Source organism: Vipera berus (genome assembly GCF_964194415.1).
Source record: "Vipera berus genome assembly, chromosome: 1".
In the NCBI taxonomy this organism is placed as follows: domain Eukaryota; kingdom Metazoa; phylum Chordata; class Lepidosauria; order Squamata; family Viperidae; genus Vipera; species Vipera berus.
This window is the reverse complement of record NC_138202.1, coordinates 238,356,555-238,377,054: the sequence shown is the minus strand read 5'-3', so window position 1 is coordinate 238,377,054 and position 20,500 is coordinate 238,356,555. Positions and strand designations below refer to the sequence as shown.

At 43.0% G+C, this 20,500-nt stretch overlaps 1 protein-coding gene across 1 annotated transcript in view; it reads left to right on the top strand.

The window, feature by feature from the left end:
- IMPG1 (interphotoreceptor matrix proteoglycan 1) overlaps window positions 1-20,500 on the top strand; it is a gene marked incomplete at both ends in the record, with an annotated part of 98,434 nt that overhangs the window by 37,539 nt on the left and 40,395 nt on the right. The window contains 2 exons of the mRNA XM_081346350.1: window positions 624-770; window positions 6,900-6,958. Coding sequence (XP_081202476.1) covers window positions 624-770; window positions 6,900-6,958 — 206 coding nt within the window. The remainder of the gene's footprint in view (window positions 1-623; window positions 771-6,899; window positions 6,959-20,500) is intronic.

Here is a 20,500-nt window from a genome sequence, read left to right as displayed (position 1 = left end):
GAGGACCCAGATTGCTGGAGGCCAAATGCTGACATTGTAAACTGCTCAGAGAGTGCTGTAAAGTGCTATGGGGTAGTATATAAGTGTAAATGCTATCACTTGAATGTGTAGTAAAACTATGTACATCATAAGAGGTAACTTCCAAAATCCTAAAGCAGCTATCTGTATCTTAGTGCTTTGTAGATATCTGGGACTTTAATCACTATTTCCTTAAGGTGGTGCAATACAACATAATTACACACATAGTGTAAAGAAGTACACACAAAGAATTTACACACAAAGTAGCTACAGTGAAAATGGCAATAATAGAAGTGGCATGAAGAGCTTCTTCATAAGATATGACCACCAAGCTATACCCTTTTTCAATATTTTTTGTTTAATTTCCCTGACTTCCTTGATTTTTTTTTAATATACTGTACAGTGTTTTGTTGCCTTTGCTTCTTTTCTTCCACCTTCCCTCCCTTCTGAACCTGAGGGTTCCTCAACCTAAAAGCTCCTTTGATTGTGTGGATCGTGCCTTAAGGCACTCAGAGGATGAGCTTCATATTAGTGTCAGGTGTATTCTGGGGTTTCTGAAGTGGGCTGGAAACTGATTTCCTCTTTTGTTCTCTTGTGAGCTAAAGCCAGAAGTTCCAAACATCATTTCCAAGCTGCCTGTGGAGCAGACAGTGGAGTTCAGTGTCACTCTCAACAACCAGGAGTATACACCAGACCTGAATAACCCAGCTTCTCCTCTGTATCAGAAACTAGCAGCAAAATATCAGCTCCAGGTAAAGCACTCCTCAATAGTAATAGAAGCTATCTTTGAACAGTTGAAGTCTGTTCCTTTGATTATTATTTTTTTAGGAAAACTTCTTATACAGTACATGTTGTGGTTACTGAATACATAGAAAATATACCTCTGGTTTGCTAGGCCATAGTTAAATGCATAGGTAGTCCTTGTTTATTGGCTGCCTCATTCAATGATTGTTCAAAGTTACAATGGTGCTGAAAAAAGCAACTTTAGAACTAATGTCTGTGTTTATGACCTCTGCAGCATCCCACAGTTATGTGATCACTACAGTGAGTGTACATTGTCCTATGTTTAACCTCTTGTTTTTCCTCCACCCCCCACCTTGAAGAAAGGAGAGAAAGGGATTACAAGAGAGTAAGCAGGCACACAATGGGAAATATACATTAGAAGGAATTCATGGTAGCACTGGCAGCCCTAATGTATTGGGGGCTGGGAGCTGTAAGTGCACTACACAAACATCATAATTTATTCCCTATTGTGTGGTTGCTTATTGTCTTGGAATCTTTTCCTTTCCAATCTCTCCATTCTGTGACGGGGAGGGAGCAAGTAATTTTTCTAGGCCAGACTTGTCAAACTCGTGATGTCAAGTGACGTCGCGCAACGTACTGGGATGGTTTTGCCATTGATGGAAATGGGGTGGGCACGGCTTCCGGATGACATGTCCAGCCCACAGGCCGACAGTTTGACACCCCTGGTCTAGGCAATCTCTCCTGTGCCTGACCTGTTCCCCACCCCCAGAGTGGAGAGATTGGAGAGGAAGCAGTTAGAAGAGAGTAAGAAAGTACACAATGGGGAATACACCAAGCTATTTGCATAGTCACTTACAACTTCTGCTGCCACCACAAAGCTTTCAGTTGTATTCCACATTTTGTGCCTGCTTACTCTTTTGTTATCCCTCCCTTAATGTAAATATAAACATTAATTCCATTCTTGATTCCAGCAACTGGGTGAGCATTCCAAAGGGCCAGAGATTGATTAGGAGGCAAACAAAATCTGAAGATATGAAACTGATCAGTCTTATTAGTTTCAAGCCAACTATCCCTTTGCTGTCAGTAAGCATTCCAAAGTTCAGGGAAGAGGGAAAAGGGAAAACGTAATTGAGATCATGTGATTTTCTACATAGTCCACCACTTTGTTTAGCAACAGAACTGCTGGTCTTAATTGTGGTAATTTAAATGAGGACTGCTGCATTTTATTGAGATAGAAAAGTGAAATTATATTTTAGACTTCAGTTCTCTTTACATTCCAAGCAACTCAGTACACTGTGTTATTTGGGAATTTAGGGCTATTATTTTTGTCTTTTTTTAAAGAGGTGTATAATCTATTCACAGTTAAGCACTTTTAAATCTTGCTTATTAAATTTATGTGCTTAAATCTTACTGGAATAAGGAGAAGTAAACTTTGGTAACTCAGACTCTCCCATCTGTTTAATCCTTCAAAATGACCCTTAAAACATCTAGTCACTGTCAGATTGTTACCATATGTAATGATCAATAAAGTGCCTTCATTTTACTGTCATATAAGCAAATGGTGATAGAATTTTATTTGTGCATTAGAATAAAGATATATCTGCACATAAGCAGACGCAGACTGTAGATTCATTTCCACTTAACATTGCCTGCTCATATATGTACTTGGATAGCAGATAATTCTCCACGTCTACCTCTGGACAGGCTAGTGTCCTACTTAACCCAACTTTGTCCTTGCTCACAAAATGGAGTTAGTCTCATATTTGTAGCACAGGGAAGGGCTAAGATTAGCAAGCTAATGGCTGGAGTAATACATTTTAACAATCAGGATCCTGTTCATTTCCCATATCATCTCGGGGCTATAAAACGGGCTCCATAAATGTCTGTAGATTTTAAAAATTATGGTCAGTTCTAATTGTTCAGTGCTTGGATTGGAAATGTTCTCCCTGGCCAGAAAAAGGAGCCAAAATAATAAAGGAACATCATGCTGATTGTGTTGGCTTTAGAAAGTGGCTAGTAGCATTCTTGGAAGTAAGTCCTCATTTTGTGAATAAGCCTCTCCTAGCATTTTCTAAACTGTAAAAGTTAGTAATGCTTAAATTAAATATTAATTAAACATATGAACAGTAACTGTTATTATATGATTTTAATATTGTTATTACAGTCTATTAAAAAAACTGCAAAGCAATTTGAAGAATAAAAGATACATCAATTCAAATATTGTGCATATTTCATTATTGCATAAACTGCTACAAGTACAGAGCACTTTATCCTGATGAAATAATTAGCGTGTAATGTGAACACTTTATCCTGTTTTAAGTAATGGATAATATCAGTGAGTTACTGTACGCAAGGTAAATTACAACCATTTCACATTAAAATCTTCCATCAAAAATGTCAATAATAGCTGCTAGAAAAAATATAAAAAAGGTCTACTAGGTAGCCACTTGCCCTGCTTGTATTTAGAGCCAAGTATCAGAGATCGTCTCAGGGATGAGAGGGAATATCTTAAAAGATATTTTTTTTCTAACATTGTGGAGGGATTTATAAATTGACATAAGTATTTAGAACTGGACCCAGAAGCCAACTCTGGACTAGTGAAGGTGGTAAAATATTAGGATAAAACCATAGAACAGATCAGCTCCAATCCTAGCCATCATATCTTGTACTAAAAGAAGTCACCAGACTTTATTCAAGGGAAATTCCATGTACAACCCTTTGTAGTTGCCTCCTTCAGAAACTTACTAAGGCAGGAATCCCTGAAGGCAGGCTATTTCTATACCAGCAGGATTTTAGTTTCTATTTTCCCTTTATTACCTGCTCTTTCCCTATTCCTCATTCAGGGAGGGAAACAAAATGAAACAAAGATCATTAACCACCTAGGGTGGACCAATACTGCATTCTGTTTTAGGATGAGAAGTTGTTCAGCTATGTCAGAATATCTGTCTCACTGATTAAACCACATGTTATGGACATCTGCACAGATGTGAATTGTTAAAGTAAAGGTAAAGGTTCCCCCGCACATGCGTGCTAGTCATTTCCAACTCTAGGGGCTGGTGCTCATCTCCATTTCAAAGCCAAAGAGCCAGCGCTTGTCCGAGGACGTCTCCGTGGTCATGTGGCCGGCATGACTAGACGCCAAAGGCGCACGGAACGCTGTTACCTTCCCACTGTTGTGGTCCCTATTTTTCTACTTGCATTTTTACGTGCTTTCGAACTGCTAGGTTGGCAGAAGCTGGGACGAGTAGCAGGCGTTCACTCTGTTACGCGGCACTTGGGATTTGACCCATCAAACTGCCGATCTTCTGATCGACAAGCTCAGCGTCCTAACCCACTGAGCCACCGCGTCCCTTGTGAATTGTTACTGGACATGAAAGGAAGCAAGGAGAAGGCTAGGAAATTTGAATGCCCCATGGGGAAGAAATTATGTATCAATACAGATAATTTCCCATTGGTGTCCCAATGTAAGTTTAGTTAGATTAAGGTAATAAGAGATGTTACTGCATCATGCTGCAATATATTTTACTATGGGGGATTTTACCTGCTACATACGTCTTCAATAGAGATAGCTTTCATTAGAAATAAAAGGATATTGGTTTCACAGAAAATCTACCCAATCAAAACTAACATTAAGATCATGATATGTGAAAGCAAGACAGCATTATTTATTCCTTAAGCATTACTTGTTGCTTATTTATAATATTCCCATGGTAAAATCTCCCAACTGTGAAAAATATGCACATTTAAGATCTTTATATATATTGTGAGAAGATAACAGATCTATTGGAGGGGAAGGTGATGGAGAAATACACCACAAATCTCTACAGAAGGGTATTTACAAGATCTGCCAAAGAGACCCCTGAATGGATCCGATAGCTCCATTAATGGAATCCGTCTTCCTCTTGTCCAGAAAAATATCTGATAAAAGCAAGATCACGTTTGTGAGATATACTTTTTTATTTTTAAAAAATGCATGTTTTGGTAAGTTGAATATGGAAAAAGATAGTTATATTACAAAATGGCTTATTTTGGGAAATATCTGTTTTAATTTTTTGCAACAAAATAAAATTTAATGACATCAAAGAATGTTTATATAAAAAAGGAGGATCTATGGGAAGTTGCTTGTGAAAGATCCATTTGGAAGTTGGAAAATGTGGAAGTTTGGAAATGAAAACAAATGCAGATTATTATTTTTTTGGCAGAATCTTAAACAGAAAAAAAATCAGAATATAAACCTATCACTGCAGATAGTAACATACCATATTTCTGCTTCTGCATGTTTCTATGAGAGGCCTGTATTACTGTCCTGCTCTCCATCTTTTTTAATGTTTTCTTAGCTTGGCACAACATCTGTTTCTCCACCAAAATAAAACACTGCCAGTATCTCTACAACAGACTGCAGATCTAGCGAGTCAGCACAGCACGTTAGACTGACACACCATTAGGAAAAATTATTTGACCCCTAATCAGGAATTAATAGGACAATTCTCTACAATAATTGTATTGAAACAATAAACCTAATGATCAATTTAAGTACAGCTGTGGAATGCAATTAACTTCTGATGGGCCAAAAAACCCCAACATATGCATTTTCTCTGGTCATTCTCTGGCCATTTTTCTCCTTCCTCTGAGCTAGAGTGAAGATAACAAGTGTGTATCATTATCAAAGATTAACTGACACTTCATTAAATCTTTGAGAGTCAGCAAGTAATGAATCAAAGCTTGCTTAGATGAACCCTAAGCAGAAATCAGTGTATAGCCCTGTGAAAAGAGTATTGGTGAGAGAAAGTTTGATGTGGTAGCTAAGGTGCTAGCCTAAAAACCAGGAGACTGTGAATTCTAGTCCCAGTTTAGGCATGAAAGCCAGCTGGGCCTTGAGCCAGACACTCTCTCTCAGACCAAGCTACCTCATGGGGTTGTTGTTGTTGTGGGGAAAATAGAAAGAAAGAGTATTATGAATGCTGCCTTGAGTGACTTATACAAAATAATAAACATCTAATAAATAAATTGGTAGATCATTCCTTGGGGTATTCTTTTTGCCTTTTGAATTCCCAGATCAGTTTCAAATATAAGGCTCCTTTAAGCACCTTTGAAAGAACCTAACATTTCCTTCTGGAATACGTTTGTCTGAAAAGTGTACAGTAGAGATGATGATGATAAGTTGGAAGGGACCTTGGAGGTCATCTAGTCCAACCCTCTTCTCAGGCAGGAAACCCTGGCCTATATCAAGGGTAGGCAACCTCGGCTCTTTTATGACTCATGGACTTCAATTCCCAGAATTCCTGAGCCAGCTGGCTCAGGAATTCTGGGAGTTGAAGTCCATGAGTCATAAAAGAGTCGAGGTTGCCTACCCCTGGCCTATACCATTTCAGACAAATGGCTGTCCAGTCTCTTCTTAAAAACTTCCAGTGTTGGAGCATTCACCACTTCTGGAGGCAGGTGGTTCCACTGGTTAATTGTTCTTTTCTGGTTAATTGTAACTTTCTGTTATTTTGCTGCATACTAAGTTTCAGAGTTAATAATCTATTTGTCCATTATTATGTTATGGGTTAAATTACATTTCCATTTTAAAATGAGATTTCAGACAAATAAATAAATCTTTACAGTTTGAGCCTAAATCAATAAACAATTGGACCGAAATTAAATCTAATTTCCGTTTTCTTGCAAGTATTTCTGCAGACTGAAGCATTAATCAATGGAACAGGCACGTGTAGATTTGTCCCTTATGCAGAGATTCCATGCACTCCTTCAGATAGAGATTCAAGGGCTGCTTTCTTCATGCTGTCCTTGGGGAATAATTGAAGCTGTAGTACAGAACACCTTGGAGGATCTCAAGTTAGGAAGGCTGTTCTAGAAAATGCAATGGTATAAATTTTATTTATATGATTTATTTGTTTCCACATCTATGGTAAAAAGTCTCATATCTGGAATGTTTTATAGATATTGGCATCCTATTAATTACAGAACAGAAACAAGATCTGTAATGTTCTTTTTAAATTCCAGAGTTGTGTTTTACAAATATTAGAACAGGGTCTGCTGGGAGTGAATACTAAATAAACATTTTAGATGATATTTGTTAATTTCTCTGACTGAGGAATGGGCACATAATTACCTTCATTTTTTTCTCTCTCTAATAGATGCAAAAGATATTTGAAAAACTTGCAGGTTTCAAAGAAATTCGTGTTTTAGGATTTAGGTAAGTGTCACTGCTTTTTGCTTTTAAAGTAACGAGACTGTTGTTATTATTCATTTGCTGTATTTATATCCTGCCTTTTCTTTGAGATCTCAAGGTGATGTATATTAGGATTTCCCCTCATTTTGTTTCTATAGCAATCCTAGGAAGTACTGTGGGGCTGAAAATTAATGAATGGTCCAAGTTCCTCAATGAATTCTGTGATTAAATGAAGACTTAATTAAGTAGAGCCCCTTGCTTACTTCATTACACTTTCTCACTTTCTGTCATTAGAAGAAGTCATCAGGAGTTGACTGAACAGCCTTTTTTTAAAGCCTTTGAGGAACCTCTGATGATATTTGTTGTGTACTGGGTTCGTTGCACAGGAATGAAGACGAGGCGAGTGAGTTCAGCAAAGATCATGGTTTATTGCTTGCAGGATCTGAACTAGAGAACAGGGCTGCAGATGCAGCAATTTATACCCTGGCCCCTAGGTGGCGGCCAGTAGGTTTGAAGCAACCTATTGCCGCCTAGGGGCAACCAATGGCAGCACTGGAGATGGGTTGTCTGAGATGCTGGGAGCCGTTAGCTAGCTCCCTGCTCCAGCAGCCTACCAGCCATTACCACGTGGTGTTAATAAGCAAGCCCAATACATTACACCCCCTCCCACCTTAGAACGAACAACATTATAGCAACGTAATTATAGCAATACACCTTACAAAGACTTAACACTGGTGTGAATAGGTTCCACTTGCCAGTACAATAAAGTACTTACAACATTATAGCTCAATTGTCCATTACAATCTTGTAGGTCAGCATTAAATACAAGGGTACATACAACATTATAGCTTTATTATTTCAGAACAAAATCTTGCAGATAAGCAGGAGGTTAGTGTGGCCCTGTGGAATGCCTGGGGGACCCAGGCATGTCCTGGCCTACCAGCTTGCCCGCCGGGCTGGGTAGACCAGTGTCTCTTAGTTCAAGTGATTCAGAGTGGCTTGGTGCTCTCTGGCTGGCCTTTCCAGGTTGGCCCACCCCAGAGTCAGTTTGTTCAGCAAAGTTAGACAGCTGTAGCCATCAGGTGGGCTTTCTCTGTCAGGGGACCCATGTTGCACATCTGGGGGGCCCTCCTCTAAGGCCAACTCCTCGTTGCTTGGGCTGTGTGAGCCTTCAGAGTCTATGCATGGGCTGGCTTGGCTGCCGGTTTGTGGACCTTGGTAAGGACTTGTGATGGAGTCCTCACTTTGTGGCTGTTCTGGGAAATGCTTCCTAAGCTGATCAATGTGGCACCGGACAACTCGCCTGCCCTCCAGCCCCACTTCGTATGAGAGGGGGCCTGACGTTTTAGTAATTTTTCCAGGCACCCACAAATTCCCATGCCCATAGTTCCTCGCCCACACCCCATCGCCCACTTGCAGCCCCCTCAGGGGTTTTGGGTGCAAAGCTTCTGCTGCCACCCTATCTGGATGCAACCTGTCCAGTTTCGTGATCAGTCGCCTCCCCCAGCACAGCTCTGCTGAGCTTTTCCCTGTAGCCGTGCAGGGCGTGGAATGCTGGCAAAGTAAAAAATCTGCCAATCTGTGATGCCAGTCCCCAGTCACTATACGCTTCAGTGACTCTTTTGTGGTCCAGACCATGCGTTTGGCTTGACCATTAGAAGAAGGGTGAAACAGGGCCGACGTTGCATGCCTCATGAGGTTTGCTGTGAGGAATGCCTGAAATTCTGCCGCTGTAAATTGAGCTCCATTGTCGGATACTATGACATCTGGCAGCCCATGTGTGGCAAAGAGTTTCCTAAGCACCTGGATGGTCCTAGCAGTAGTCATGTTAGCAACTGGAATTACTTCAAGCCATTTAGAGTGGCTGTCGACCACTATAAGGAAGAGCTGTCCCTGAAAGGGCCCAGCGAAGTCTATGTGAATTCTAGACCAGGGAGTGTGAGTCTCCTCCCACCTGTCAACTGGAGTGTGCGGCATTTCAGGCCTACATTGTTGGCATGTGTAACATCCAGGCACCTGAGCTTCAATGGCCTTCTCTAAACCTGGCCACCATAAGTAGCTTCTAGCTAAAGCTTTCATAAGGACAATACCCGGATGACCTTCATGCAGTGATTGTAAGACCCTGTCTCTTAGTGAGGTGGGGACTATGACCCTGTTCCCCCATAGGATGCAACCCTTGTGAGCTGATAGCTTGTGTCTTCTAGTAAAATAACTCTGAAATTCAGGGCCTGGGCTTTTATCCAGCCACCCTGTGTGCACCCAAGAAAGCACTCTACTTAGTGTCTTATCAGCTGCTGTTTCTGCAGCTATGTCCCCAGCGTGGAGGGGAAACTCTGGCAAGTCCTGAATGGACAATATGCGGGCTGCTGCGGCTGGATCTGGTTCGATTTGTGGCAATGGAAGTCTACTCAGGCCGTCTGCATGGCCCATTTCTTTGCCGGGTTTGTGAATCAGCTTAAACGTGTACGCTGATAAAAAAAATAGATCATCTCAGCATTCTAGGGGATAATGTTGGTGATTGAGTTCCCCCCAAACTCATGGTTTTGGGTGACTTCAATCTACCATCCCTGGGAGGATCATCCAAGTTAGCTCGGGAGTTCATGGCTTCCATGACGGCCATGGACCTGACGCAAGTAATTCATGGACCGACTCATGTGGGAGGTCACACCCTGGATTTGGTTTTTCTATCTGGATGGTGGTTAGATGATTTTGGTGGGGGCTCCCCAATTGTTATGCCCCTGTCATGGACCGATCATCATCTCCTGCGGCTGGTCTTCCGTTTTGCCACTCCCCACCATGGGTGTGTTGAGCCAACTAGATGGTTCCGCCCCAGGCGCTTAATGGACCCTGAGAGGTTCCAGGAAGTGCTGGGGTCCCCACCTGCCTCCTCTGCTCACAGCTCGGCAGATGCCTTAGTGGAAGCCTGGGAAAGGACGGCCACGGAGGCACTTGACCAAGTTGTACCCTTGCGGCCCCTGACCCGGCACAGATCCCAGGGGGCTCCATGGTTCTCCGCGGAGCTCCGGGAGATGAAGCGTCGGAGACGGGGCCTAGAGAGCGGTTGGAGGTCCAGCCGATCTGAATCCGACCGATTGCGACTAAGAACCCATACTAGGTCTTATCTCACAGCGATAAGGGTGGCGAGGTCTAATTACTTCGCTACCCTTATCGCGTCCGCAGATAATCGCCCGGCCGCCCTGTTTAGGGTGACCCGCTCCCTCCTTAATCAGGAGGTGAGTGAGGAACCCTTGCAGGGGCGTGCCGAGGAGTTTAGACAACATCTGTTGGACAAAATCGCTCGGATTCGGACCGGTTTGGACTCTGACTGGGCAGAGTCTGATGATCAGGACACGGGTGGTCTTGTCAATGTTATCTGGGAGGAGTTCGATCCTGTGACTCCGGAGGAAATGGACAGGATTATGGGGAGGCTGAGCTCCACCACATGTTTATTGGACCCGTGCCCTTCCTGGCTGGCTTATGCAGCCCGGGAAGGGACACGAGGCTGGTTCCAGGCGGTTATATCTGCCTCTTTGAGTGAGGGTAGTTTCCCCGCCGCCTTGAAGGAGGCGGTGGTGAGACCTCTCCTCAAGAAGCCTGCCTTGGACCCAGCTGTGTTAAATAACTTTCGTCCGGTCTCCAACCTTCGCTTTCTTGCAAAGGTTGTTGAGAGTGTGGTGGCGCATCAGCTCCCTCTGGTTCTGGATGAAGCAGATTATCTAGACCCGTACCAATCGGGCTTCAGGCTCGGGTACAGCACGGAGACGGCATTGGTCGCTTTGGTGAATGATCTCTGGAGGGCTCGGGACAGGGGATATTCCTCTGTCCTAGTCCTATTAGACCTCTCAGCGGCTTTCAATACCATTGACCATGGTATCTTGCTGCGGCATCTCAGGGGATTGGGAGTGGGAGGCACGGTTCTTCAGTCGTTCTCCTCCTATCTCCTGGGACGTTTGCAGTCGGTGTTGGCAGGGGGGCAGAGGTCAACTGCGAGGCCTCTCGCTTGTGGAGTCCCTCAGGGGTCGGTCCTCTCGCCTCTCCTGTTCAACATCTATATGAAACCGCTGGGTGAGATCATTCGTGGTTTTGGAGTTGGGTATCATCAGTATGCTGATGATACCCAGCTTTTCATTTCAACCCCAAACCACCCCAGTGATGCCCTCGATGTGATGTCCCGCTGTCTGGAGGCGGTTCGGGTCTGGATGGGGAGGAACAGGCTTCGACTCAACCCTGACAAGACTGAGTGGCTGTGCGTACCGGCATCTCGGGATATTCAGGATATCCCATCTCTTTCTATGGGGGGTGAGTTATTACCCCCCGTAGATAGGGCTCGCAACTTGGGAGTCCTCCTAGACTCACAGCTTTCTTTAGAAGACCATATAGTAGCTGTGACTAGGGGGGCCTTCGCCCAGGTCCGCCTAGTGCGCCAGTTGCGGCCCTATTTAGACCGGGATGCCTTACGTACGGTCACTCACGCGCTCGTGACCTCTCGTCTGGACTACTGCAACGCTCTCTACATGGGACTGCCCTTGAAGACCACTCGGAGGCTCCAACTGGTGCAGAATGCAGCCACGAGAGTTGTGTTGGGAGTTTCCCGACACTCCCATGTTACACCTCTGCTCCGCGAGCTGCATTGGCTTCCAGTTGTCTTCCGGGTGAGATTCAAGGTGTTGGTAATGACCTACAAAGCCCTACATGGCATGGGTCCGGAATACTTTGGGGGGCACCTGCGGCCGGCGTCAACTTCCCTCTGCCCAGTACGCTCCCACAGAGAGGGCCTCCTCAGGGTGCCACCGGTCAAAGAATGCCGACTGGTGGCCCCCAGGGGGAGGGCGTTCTCTGTGGGCACGCCGGATTTATGGAACCATCTTCCGGTTGAGCTCCGGATGGCACCTGACCTCCGCTCCTTCCGGCGCGATCTAAAAACTTACCTCTTCGAACAAGCTGGCCTGGCCTGATGGGATGGGGTTGGGTTTTATTAATGTGTTTTAACCTACTTTTTAAATGTGTTTTAACTTATTGTAAGAGTTGTGGGCATTTTGTTTAATCTTTTTTAATTTTTGTATTTTGTCTTTTAACATGTACTGCCCTGTTCACCGCCCTGAGTCCTTCGGGAGAAGGGCGGTATACAAATAAAATTAATAATAATAATAAATAATAATAATATATGGGGTGTCTGTTTGTCTGTGGTGAATAACCCCAGTAGCAGTTTGTGGTCTGTGAAGACCGTGAAGTCCCTGCCATATAAGTAGTCATGGAATTTTTAACTCCAGCTACCATGGCCAATGCCTCTTTGTTAATTTGAGCATAGTTACACTCAGCAGAGGACAGTGTCCTCGAATAAAATGCAATGGGAACTTGGGTTCTATCTTTCTCTAAGTGACTCAAGACTGCACCCACCCCGTATGGGGATGCGTCACATGCTAAGCAGACTGGTTTAGAATCTCTGAAATGAGTGATAGTGGAACTGACCGACAGAAGTGACTTCAGGTCCTGAAAACTTTTTTCGTGAATGCTGGTCCACTTCCAAGAAGCTTTTTTATCTAAGAGCCTGTGAAGCGGCTCTGCCACTGCGGCCTTGTTAGGAAGGAACGTGTGGTAGAAGTTGAGGAGGCCCAAGAATGCTTGCAGCTCTCCTTTTGTTTTAGGGCTAGGTGCCATCTGAATGGCCTTCACTTTGGACTCAGCTGGGTGGATGCCATTAGCATCAATGTGAAACCCCAAAAATTCAGTTGAGAGAACCCCAATACTGCATTTGCTCTTTTTTATTTTGAGGCCTGCTTCACGCAACCTCTGCAGGACAGCTCTGAGCCTCCTTGCTAGCACCTCTGTGGATTCTCTGGCAATAAACACATCGTCAAAATAGGGGCAAACCCCTGGAATGTCTTTGAGTGTGCGTTCCATGATTCCCTGAAAAATGCCCGGGGCTACACTGACTCCAAATTGCAAGCGCTTTACTCTGAAAGCCCCCTGTGGGTCACAATTGTCTGTGCTGCAGTTGTGGCCTCATCAACAGGTCGTTGCTGATAGGCCTGTGCCAAATCTAATTTTGCAAAAGTGGTGCCACCCTGCAAAGATGCCAGGATGTGGCTCACCATGGGGACTGGGCATGCGTGCTGTTTAAGGGCCCGGTTAATTGCGTATTTATAATCTGCGCATATTCTGACTTCCCCGTTGGCTTTAAGTGGTGTTACAATAGGAGTTTCCCAATCCCCACCATCTACTGGTTGCAAAATGCCCTGTTCCACAAGCTTGTTTAGTTCCGTGTCTATTTTGTGCTTGAGGGCAAAGGGGACCCTGCAAGGCTTTATCCTGATGGGAACCACGTTTGGGTCTAGTTTGAATGCTATTGGTGGGCCCGTGTAAGTTCCTAGGGCTGAATCAAATATGTCTGCAAAGTCCTCGCAAACTGATGCTAGACTTGCAACTTGTGTCCAGTTGATACCGGTTACTTGGATGCCTAGTGCATCAAACCAATTGAGCCCAATTAGGCTCGTTCTCTGCCCCCCTACTACAACAACATCCAGGTGCCCTGAAAACCCCTTAAATTTAACGGCCAAGGTGGCTTCACCCTTGACTGCGACTTTTGCGTTCTGAAAATCTGTTAAAAGTATGTCAGAGGGCCTCAGCTTGGCCCATCTTCTACTGCGACTGCACACAAAATTAAATGTGTCCAGAGAAATAATGGAAACACGGAGCCTGTGTCCAGCTCCATCTTACAGGGGACCCCTTGCAGCTCCACCTGAAGTCTATACTTGGGTTTAAGGGGGCGTCAGGCCCTGGTACAGCAGACACTTCTACGGCTTGAGCAAAACCTCATGTTGAATGGCCCCAGGGCCCCGGTACCTCTCCTGGTCGGATCTTCCAACTGCCGATTTGATGGCCGGTCCCTCTGGCAACCTCTGCAAACTGATGCGATGTGGCCGGCTTTTCCACAGGTCTGGCACGTGGCTGTCTGGAACCTGCAGTCTGAGCATTGGTGGTGGCCACCACAACCTCGACATCTAGGCAAGAGATCTGCCTTGTAAGTAGTCTCTTGCTACTTGCTGCTGTGGAGCTGTTGGTCGGGTTATCTGTGCAACTTGTCAACTTTGGTGTCTTCTTCTGAGTCCTCAGTGAGTTCTGTGTCCTCGTGGTGGACGGCTTCTTTGCGTTGCGTTGTTTTGGTGGTCCAGATCATTTGAACAGCTCCACCGGTAGCTTCATCCACCATGACTTCGTTCTGGGCATCTGCGAACGACAGGACCTCTCTGGCAAAAAGTTTCTGCTGTAGCTTTTGGTTGTGGAGGCCGCAGAAAGCCGGTCTCGAAGTCGCTCTTCGACGTCTGAAAATCGACACAGGCTTGCGGCCTGCCTCAAGGCCACAATGTACTCAGATGTGGTCTCTCCCGGCTGCTGTATTCGTTGTTTGAAGGCATAGCGCCATGCAATCACCGACATCTTGGGTTGGAAATGTTCTCCGAGCTTCTTTTTTAGTTCGGCGTAGGAGACGGATTCCAACAGCATGGTGCAAACAGGTTTTCGGCCAGATCGAATGTCGCTGGGCTGCACACACAGAGCAGTGTGGCAGCCTTCAGTCTGTCCTCTGCAACCTGGTTCGCCCGAAGGTAGTTCTCAACCTGGGACAGGTACGAGGGCCATCCTTCTGGTTGCTTGATGTCGAATTCTCATGGCCTTCCAACCTTGGGCATTCTGCTGGTCTTCGCGGCTGGATCTCAGCGTCTTCGAATCCTGTGTCTTTGAATCTCAGCCTCTTCGAATCTCCGTTGCCCAGGGACTGGTCCTCTGAGCACATGGTCGCTAGCGTGGCTTAGCTAGCTGACCTGAGGGGGGAAATTTGCTTTTCCCACCAGGCGTGCACTGCCTCTCCCCTAGTGACTTTCAGCTTCAACGGAGAAGCAGGATCCCACCTTCATCGCCAGTGTTATGTACTGGGTTCATTGCACAGGAATGAAGACGAGGCGAGTGAGTTCAGCAAAGATCATGGTTTATTGCTTGCAGGATGTAAACTAGAGAACAGGGCTGCAGATGCAGCAATTTATACCCTGGCCCCTAGGCGGCGGCCAATAGGTTTGAAGCAAACTATTGCCACCTAGGGGCAACCAATGGCAGCACTGGAGATGGGTTGTCAGAGATGCTGGGAGCCGTTAGCTAGCTTCCTGCTTCAGCAGCCTACCAGCCATTACCACGTGGTGTTAACAAGCAAGCCCAATACATTACAATATTATTATTGGTAGTCATAGTAGTTTAATTGAAAATATTTCTAAATTATGACTTGACTGAAGAAATTGATAAGGTTCTAGGACCACAAGCTGGTTCAAAAGATGATACAACTGCAATTTAATTTAAAAGTCTGTATGCTTTTCTTCACCATTGTAGAATTGGTTATATAAATTGTTATTAATAAAACTTTCTTCATCGGCTTCCATTAATACTTGTAGGATGCTATGCAGCAAGTAGTTTGAAGTCAGTAATTTTGAAAGTGAAGTTAGCAAGTTTATCTTCAATCCCCAAATATCTATGAATATAATTCTTAATTTCTAAGGGATGAATAGCTATGATTGACTGGGGGAAAAGTGATACTGTTTAAAAGACAGGCTAGAAATACTTTAGAAAAAAGAACTAGTAGCAATGCCTTTTAAAGTAATGTATAATTTAAATGAAAAATGTGTGATTCCAGTGCAGAGAAAGTGTGAAGTGAAGTGAGCAGCAGAGGATAATGACCTGGAAAAATAACATGCCACCACAACAACTTTCCCTAAATTAACCTTTCCTCAACACTTTTCTAGGTTATCAGGCTGATGCTAACATGTAATGTTCATTGGCGGTCACTGATGTTCAAAAGTTACTGATGGATCTACCATGGTTGACGTCTTAACTGCCTCTTGCCATTATAGGAAGAATGGGGTTTCAGCTAGGATCTCCTTAATTAATTTTTGCAGGAACCACACAACTATAAACATCATCTTGAGATTGGCACCAATGCTCATCACACATTTTCCGTCTCAGAGTAAGCAATATTATGCAGAGCAAAGAAAAAGAGTAAGAAACAGTAAGCTACTAACAGTCACCGTCAAAGTAATGATAGCTACTAAAAACATGAGGATGAAAAATGAAATGAAATATAGTTAAATCTATTACACTAAATTCATTCATTATATGTCTCGATACCTTATATTCTTGCCAAACATTTTTGCTTCTACCCTGTACACGCACACACATTTCATATTTCCCTTTGGTTTTTAAACTTCTCACTTCTTTTCATTAATTTCCCTCAACAACTTTCTCCATTTTCTATTCTTTCGCAGTCCAGTCACTCTTCCATCATATATTTGCTTTGCTGTTTGGATGCAAAGCATCCCATTTGTTTCTTGGTCTTTGTTTCTGTATAGTCAAACCACTTCAGTACACCTCTTCCATCCTTATCATTCCCATTTGACCAATTCCTGCATTATCCATTCATTCTTTACTTTGTGTCTTTTGGGTTAACACACACACTTCTTAAGTGTCCCATTCCCACATAAGTTTATTTTACGTTTCTCCTGACATGTACAATTCCTACTTTAATATAATAACATGTTTGCAGAAAACATTCCAAAATACAAATCTATTTATTTATCATATCCTTTCTTTGAATCAATAAAGAGTAAACTTTCTTTCTCACATTCATGTAGTTAGAAGATGTGGATGCTAACAGTAAGGGTAGTATATTATTTAAGCATATTTTGACCCATTTACCACAACTGCATCCAAAGCTGTTTTCTGCCAGGCATGTTCACACTATTCTATGTAAATTAGGATTTCTGAATTAGAGACTTTCCTATAAGCCAGAATAGATCTGCCTACATTCTGCCACTTAGACAGAATGTAGGTCTAGGCCAGGGATCCCCAACCCCTGGTCCATGGACCAGTACCAGGCTGCAGCATGCCAGCAACTGGGCTGCACAAACAAGCAAAACCCCATCTGCAGGATGCAGGCAGCACACAAAACCACACCCCCTCCAGTCCGTGGAAAAACCTCTCTCCACGTAACCGGTCCCTGGTGCCCAAAAGGTTGGGGACCTCTACTCTATGCAATGTGCTGACACAACTCGATAAGTTATTCCTTCCTTCTAAATAAACAACAAATATTAATATTTCTTGGTTTTTCTCTTTGTCCAACAATGACTCTACATCAAATTGAGAGTGGTTAAAAATAAATCTGGAAGAAAAATGGTAATTACTGTAGCTAGACATGAATTCCATGCCTCATCCAATCACAGTTCAAGACATTAATTTCATCTTGTTGGCTGCAATTTGGATATAACGTATTAGGCTCCCTGCTGATTTTTGCATTCTACTGAAGGTAATAAGTGGTATCACTTTTAGCTGGATGTTCCTTGCTCCAATTTCTCCCCCTTTTCCCAATCTCTGAGGGAGAAATAAGCAATTTGTTAATGTTTCTGAGATCTATATTTGTATGCTTTTGATTTCAAAACATGCACCCATGCATGCACACATACACACAATGTTCTGTTTAGGAGATATAAAATAATCTTAAACGAATGCCAGAAGATTATTTCCTTTCTAAATTTGAGAAAGAAAGCTCTTTATCTCCTTCTTTTTATTTATTTCTGTTCTGGCATGTTGTTATTTAGCACTTTTTCCCAAACTCAAATAAGACGTGGTTAAAAAAAAATGGAAAGAACAATGACCCTAAATTCTGGATAAAATAAAACCAACATCCTAAGTCAGTATAAAGATTAGTGAACTAATGTGAATATTAGCCCAATAATGTCACAGTGACATGAGCCAGTGAAGTCTTTGATTATTGTAATGCTTACTCAAATCTTTAACTAATTTAATAAATGCTTAAAGATGTCTTCATTAGTATTCATTACATTTCTATAGTGTGAGAATGATAAGCTTCTTAAGATTCTGTTAAAAAGAAATCCTGGTCACTTTACCCATGATAGGTTTTGGCACATCTCTACTGCTCTCTCAGTTATGCTAATTATCCGAAACCCAGTTCCTCACCATTACAAAGGTATAACCATTATCAGGTTCATTACAGCTCACTGACTGTGCTGGAGTTGGAGGAGGAAGGAGGACAGTTCCCCCTGTTCCCTTCCTCCATAATCAATTTGTATCTGTTAATAGGAATTCAAATGTCGACCCTATTTTATATGTCAGAGTAGTAATGTTAATATGCCACAGGGCATGGGTCAAATTATTTTACCTGTCAGAGTAGTAATGTTAATATGTCATGGGACATGGGTCAAATTATTTTCCTCATGGATCTATTGTTCTGCTTTCTAACCTGCCTTTATAGCCCTGTATTTTTTACTCTAGTATAGATCCCAGGGTACAAAACATCTGAGAAACAGTCCAAGAATTCAGATATGAAAATAAGGCAGAATAGAAGGGAAAAGTAACAAAGTCAGGTGTCTAAGGCTCCAAGATTTCTCAGTGGTTGCTTCCACAATAAGGCCCTTTACAAAATTTCCCTTGTACGATTCTGAAGTGAGTCCTGTTATATTCAATGAAACTTTCTCTCAGGCAAAGAGATTAGAGTTTGTAGGTTTTGGCTAATCAAAGTTGTGTGTATTAACTAGAATTGGAATATCATTTAACATAGTGCTGTTTTATCTGGCAGTGACTTGCCTTGTGGATAAGATCTTTGTACAATGTTATTGCAGGGAGTGTTTCATTTAGAGGAGCCATTTAACAAAGGACCCCTAACCTTTAAAATAAGCATTTTAATAATTGCGTTGTTTTATTTGGGATTTTTTATTACTAGTTTCCTTAGATCATTTTCCCCCTTTCTTTCCTTTTTCTTTTTAAAATGTTGAAAATTACACACACAAAAAATAAATATACTCAAGGAAAATATTAATGAAAATACCTCAGTACTGGGAAGATCAGAATTAGAATATAATTCATTGTGATTCTATCCTTCTCATCTTTTCATCTTTCTCTCATCCCATCTTTCCTACTATCTTCTCCTATTGGTATATTATGATTTATCAACTGTTGTATCTTATGATTTATGACCTATGACAGTGATGGCAAACCTTTTAGAGACCGAGTGCTCAAAAACTGCACCGCCCCACCGGCTGTCCCCAACCCCCCACTATGCCCCTGCGCTCCGGTCCACAGGGTCACCCACTGCCTCCATGGCCCACTGCAGCACAGCACCCAGGCAGCCCTGCAGTGGACACGCCCTCTGCCCACGCCCCGCAGCATCATCTGCTTGTGACGGGGTATGAGGGCAGAGTCTTGTCCCCACTGCCCGGCTGCCATGTCCTTGGCTGCACTGCTCCACACAGGCCATGTTCGGGGGCGACTCTCCTCCAGGGAGGGCTACTGGTGAGGAGGGGGCCATGGGGGGGAGGCAGGGCAGGGGCAATGGCACACATGCCCACAGAGAGGGTTCTGAGTGCCGCCTCTGGCACGTGTGCCATAGGTTCACCACCACTAACCTATGACATATCAGTTTGTTGTTTGTGTGTCCAATGACACTTAGTCAATAAAGAATTCTATTCTATTCTATTCTATTCTATTCTATTCTATTCTATTCTATTCTATTCTATTCTATTCTATTCTATTCTATTCTATTCTACAAAACTGCATTTCTGCCCATCAGCCCTCAAAAATATCAAGCTAAACAAGTTAGTACTATAATTTTATTTTGAATGTTAAACTTTCAAAACAGAAAGAAAACATAGCATACATGAAATTCAAGAAATCATCAGTAGCATAATCTAGATTATCTAGTAAAGAAACAAATTAACAAAATAATTTCAATTTTAAAAGCTGGTTTTCAAGAATGCAGTAAACTAGATATTTGCATTCTTTGCCCTGAAGCAGAATCTGAGAGAGGAGAAACATGAGAAAGCCACTTCTTTTCTTTGTCACTTGGGAAACAATAGAGGTACTGATATTTAGTGTTTTATTCTGTACCGACATTCTGATTATACTTTAACTCACAATTGAGTACCTGAGCGTTTGCAGGACACTGCCAATAGAAATAGCAGGCACAAGAGGATAAAGACATCATAGTATATTGTTTCTGCCTATTGTTCTAATTCTAGGTGAAAATAAACCTTAATTGCATCTCTCGCAAAATTAATACATGAATGCAGGCAGTCCTCAACTTACAACAGTTCATTTAGTGACCATTCAAACTTACAACAGCACTGAAAATGAGTTAGGACCATTTTTTACACTTACAACCACTGCACATTGCCATGGTCACATGACAAAAATTCAGATGCTTGGCAACTGACTCATATTTATGATGGTTGCAGTGTCCCGGTGTCATATAATCACCTTTTGCAACCTCCTGATAAGCAGTCAATGGGGAAGCCAGATTCACTTAACAACCATGTCACCAAGTGCAGTGATTCACTAAACCACTGTGGCAGGAAAGGTCATAAAAATTGACTTAAGAAATGTCTCGCTTAGCAAAATAATTTTGGGCTCTATTGTGGTCGTAAGACGAGGATGACCTGCATAAGGAAACTGTAAATTAAGAATTGCTGTATTAAGGTTACATGTCTCCTATAATTGCTAGAAACTGAGTCCTAG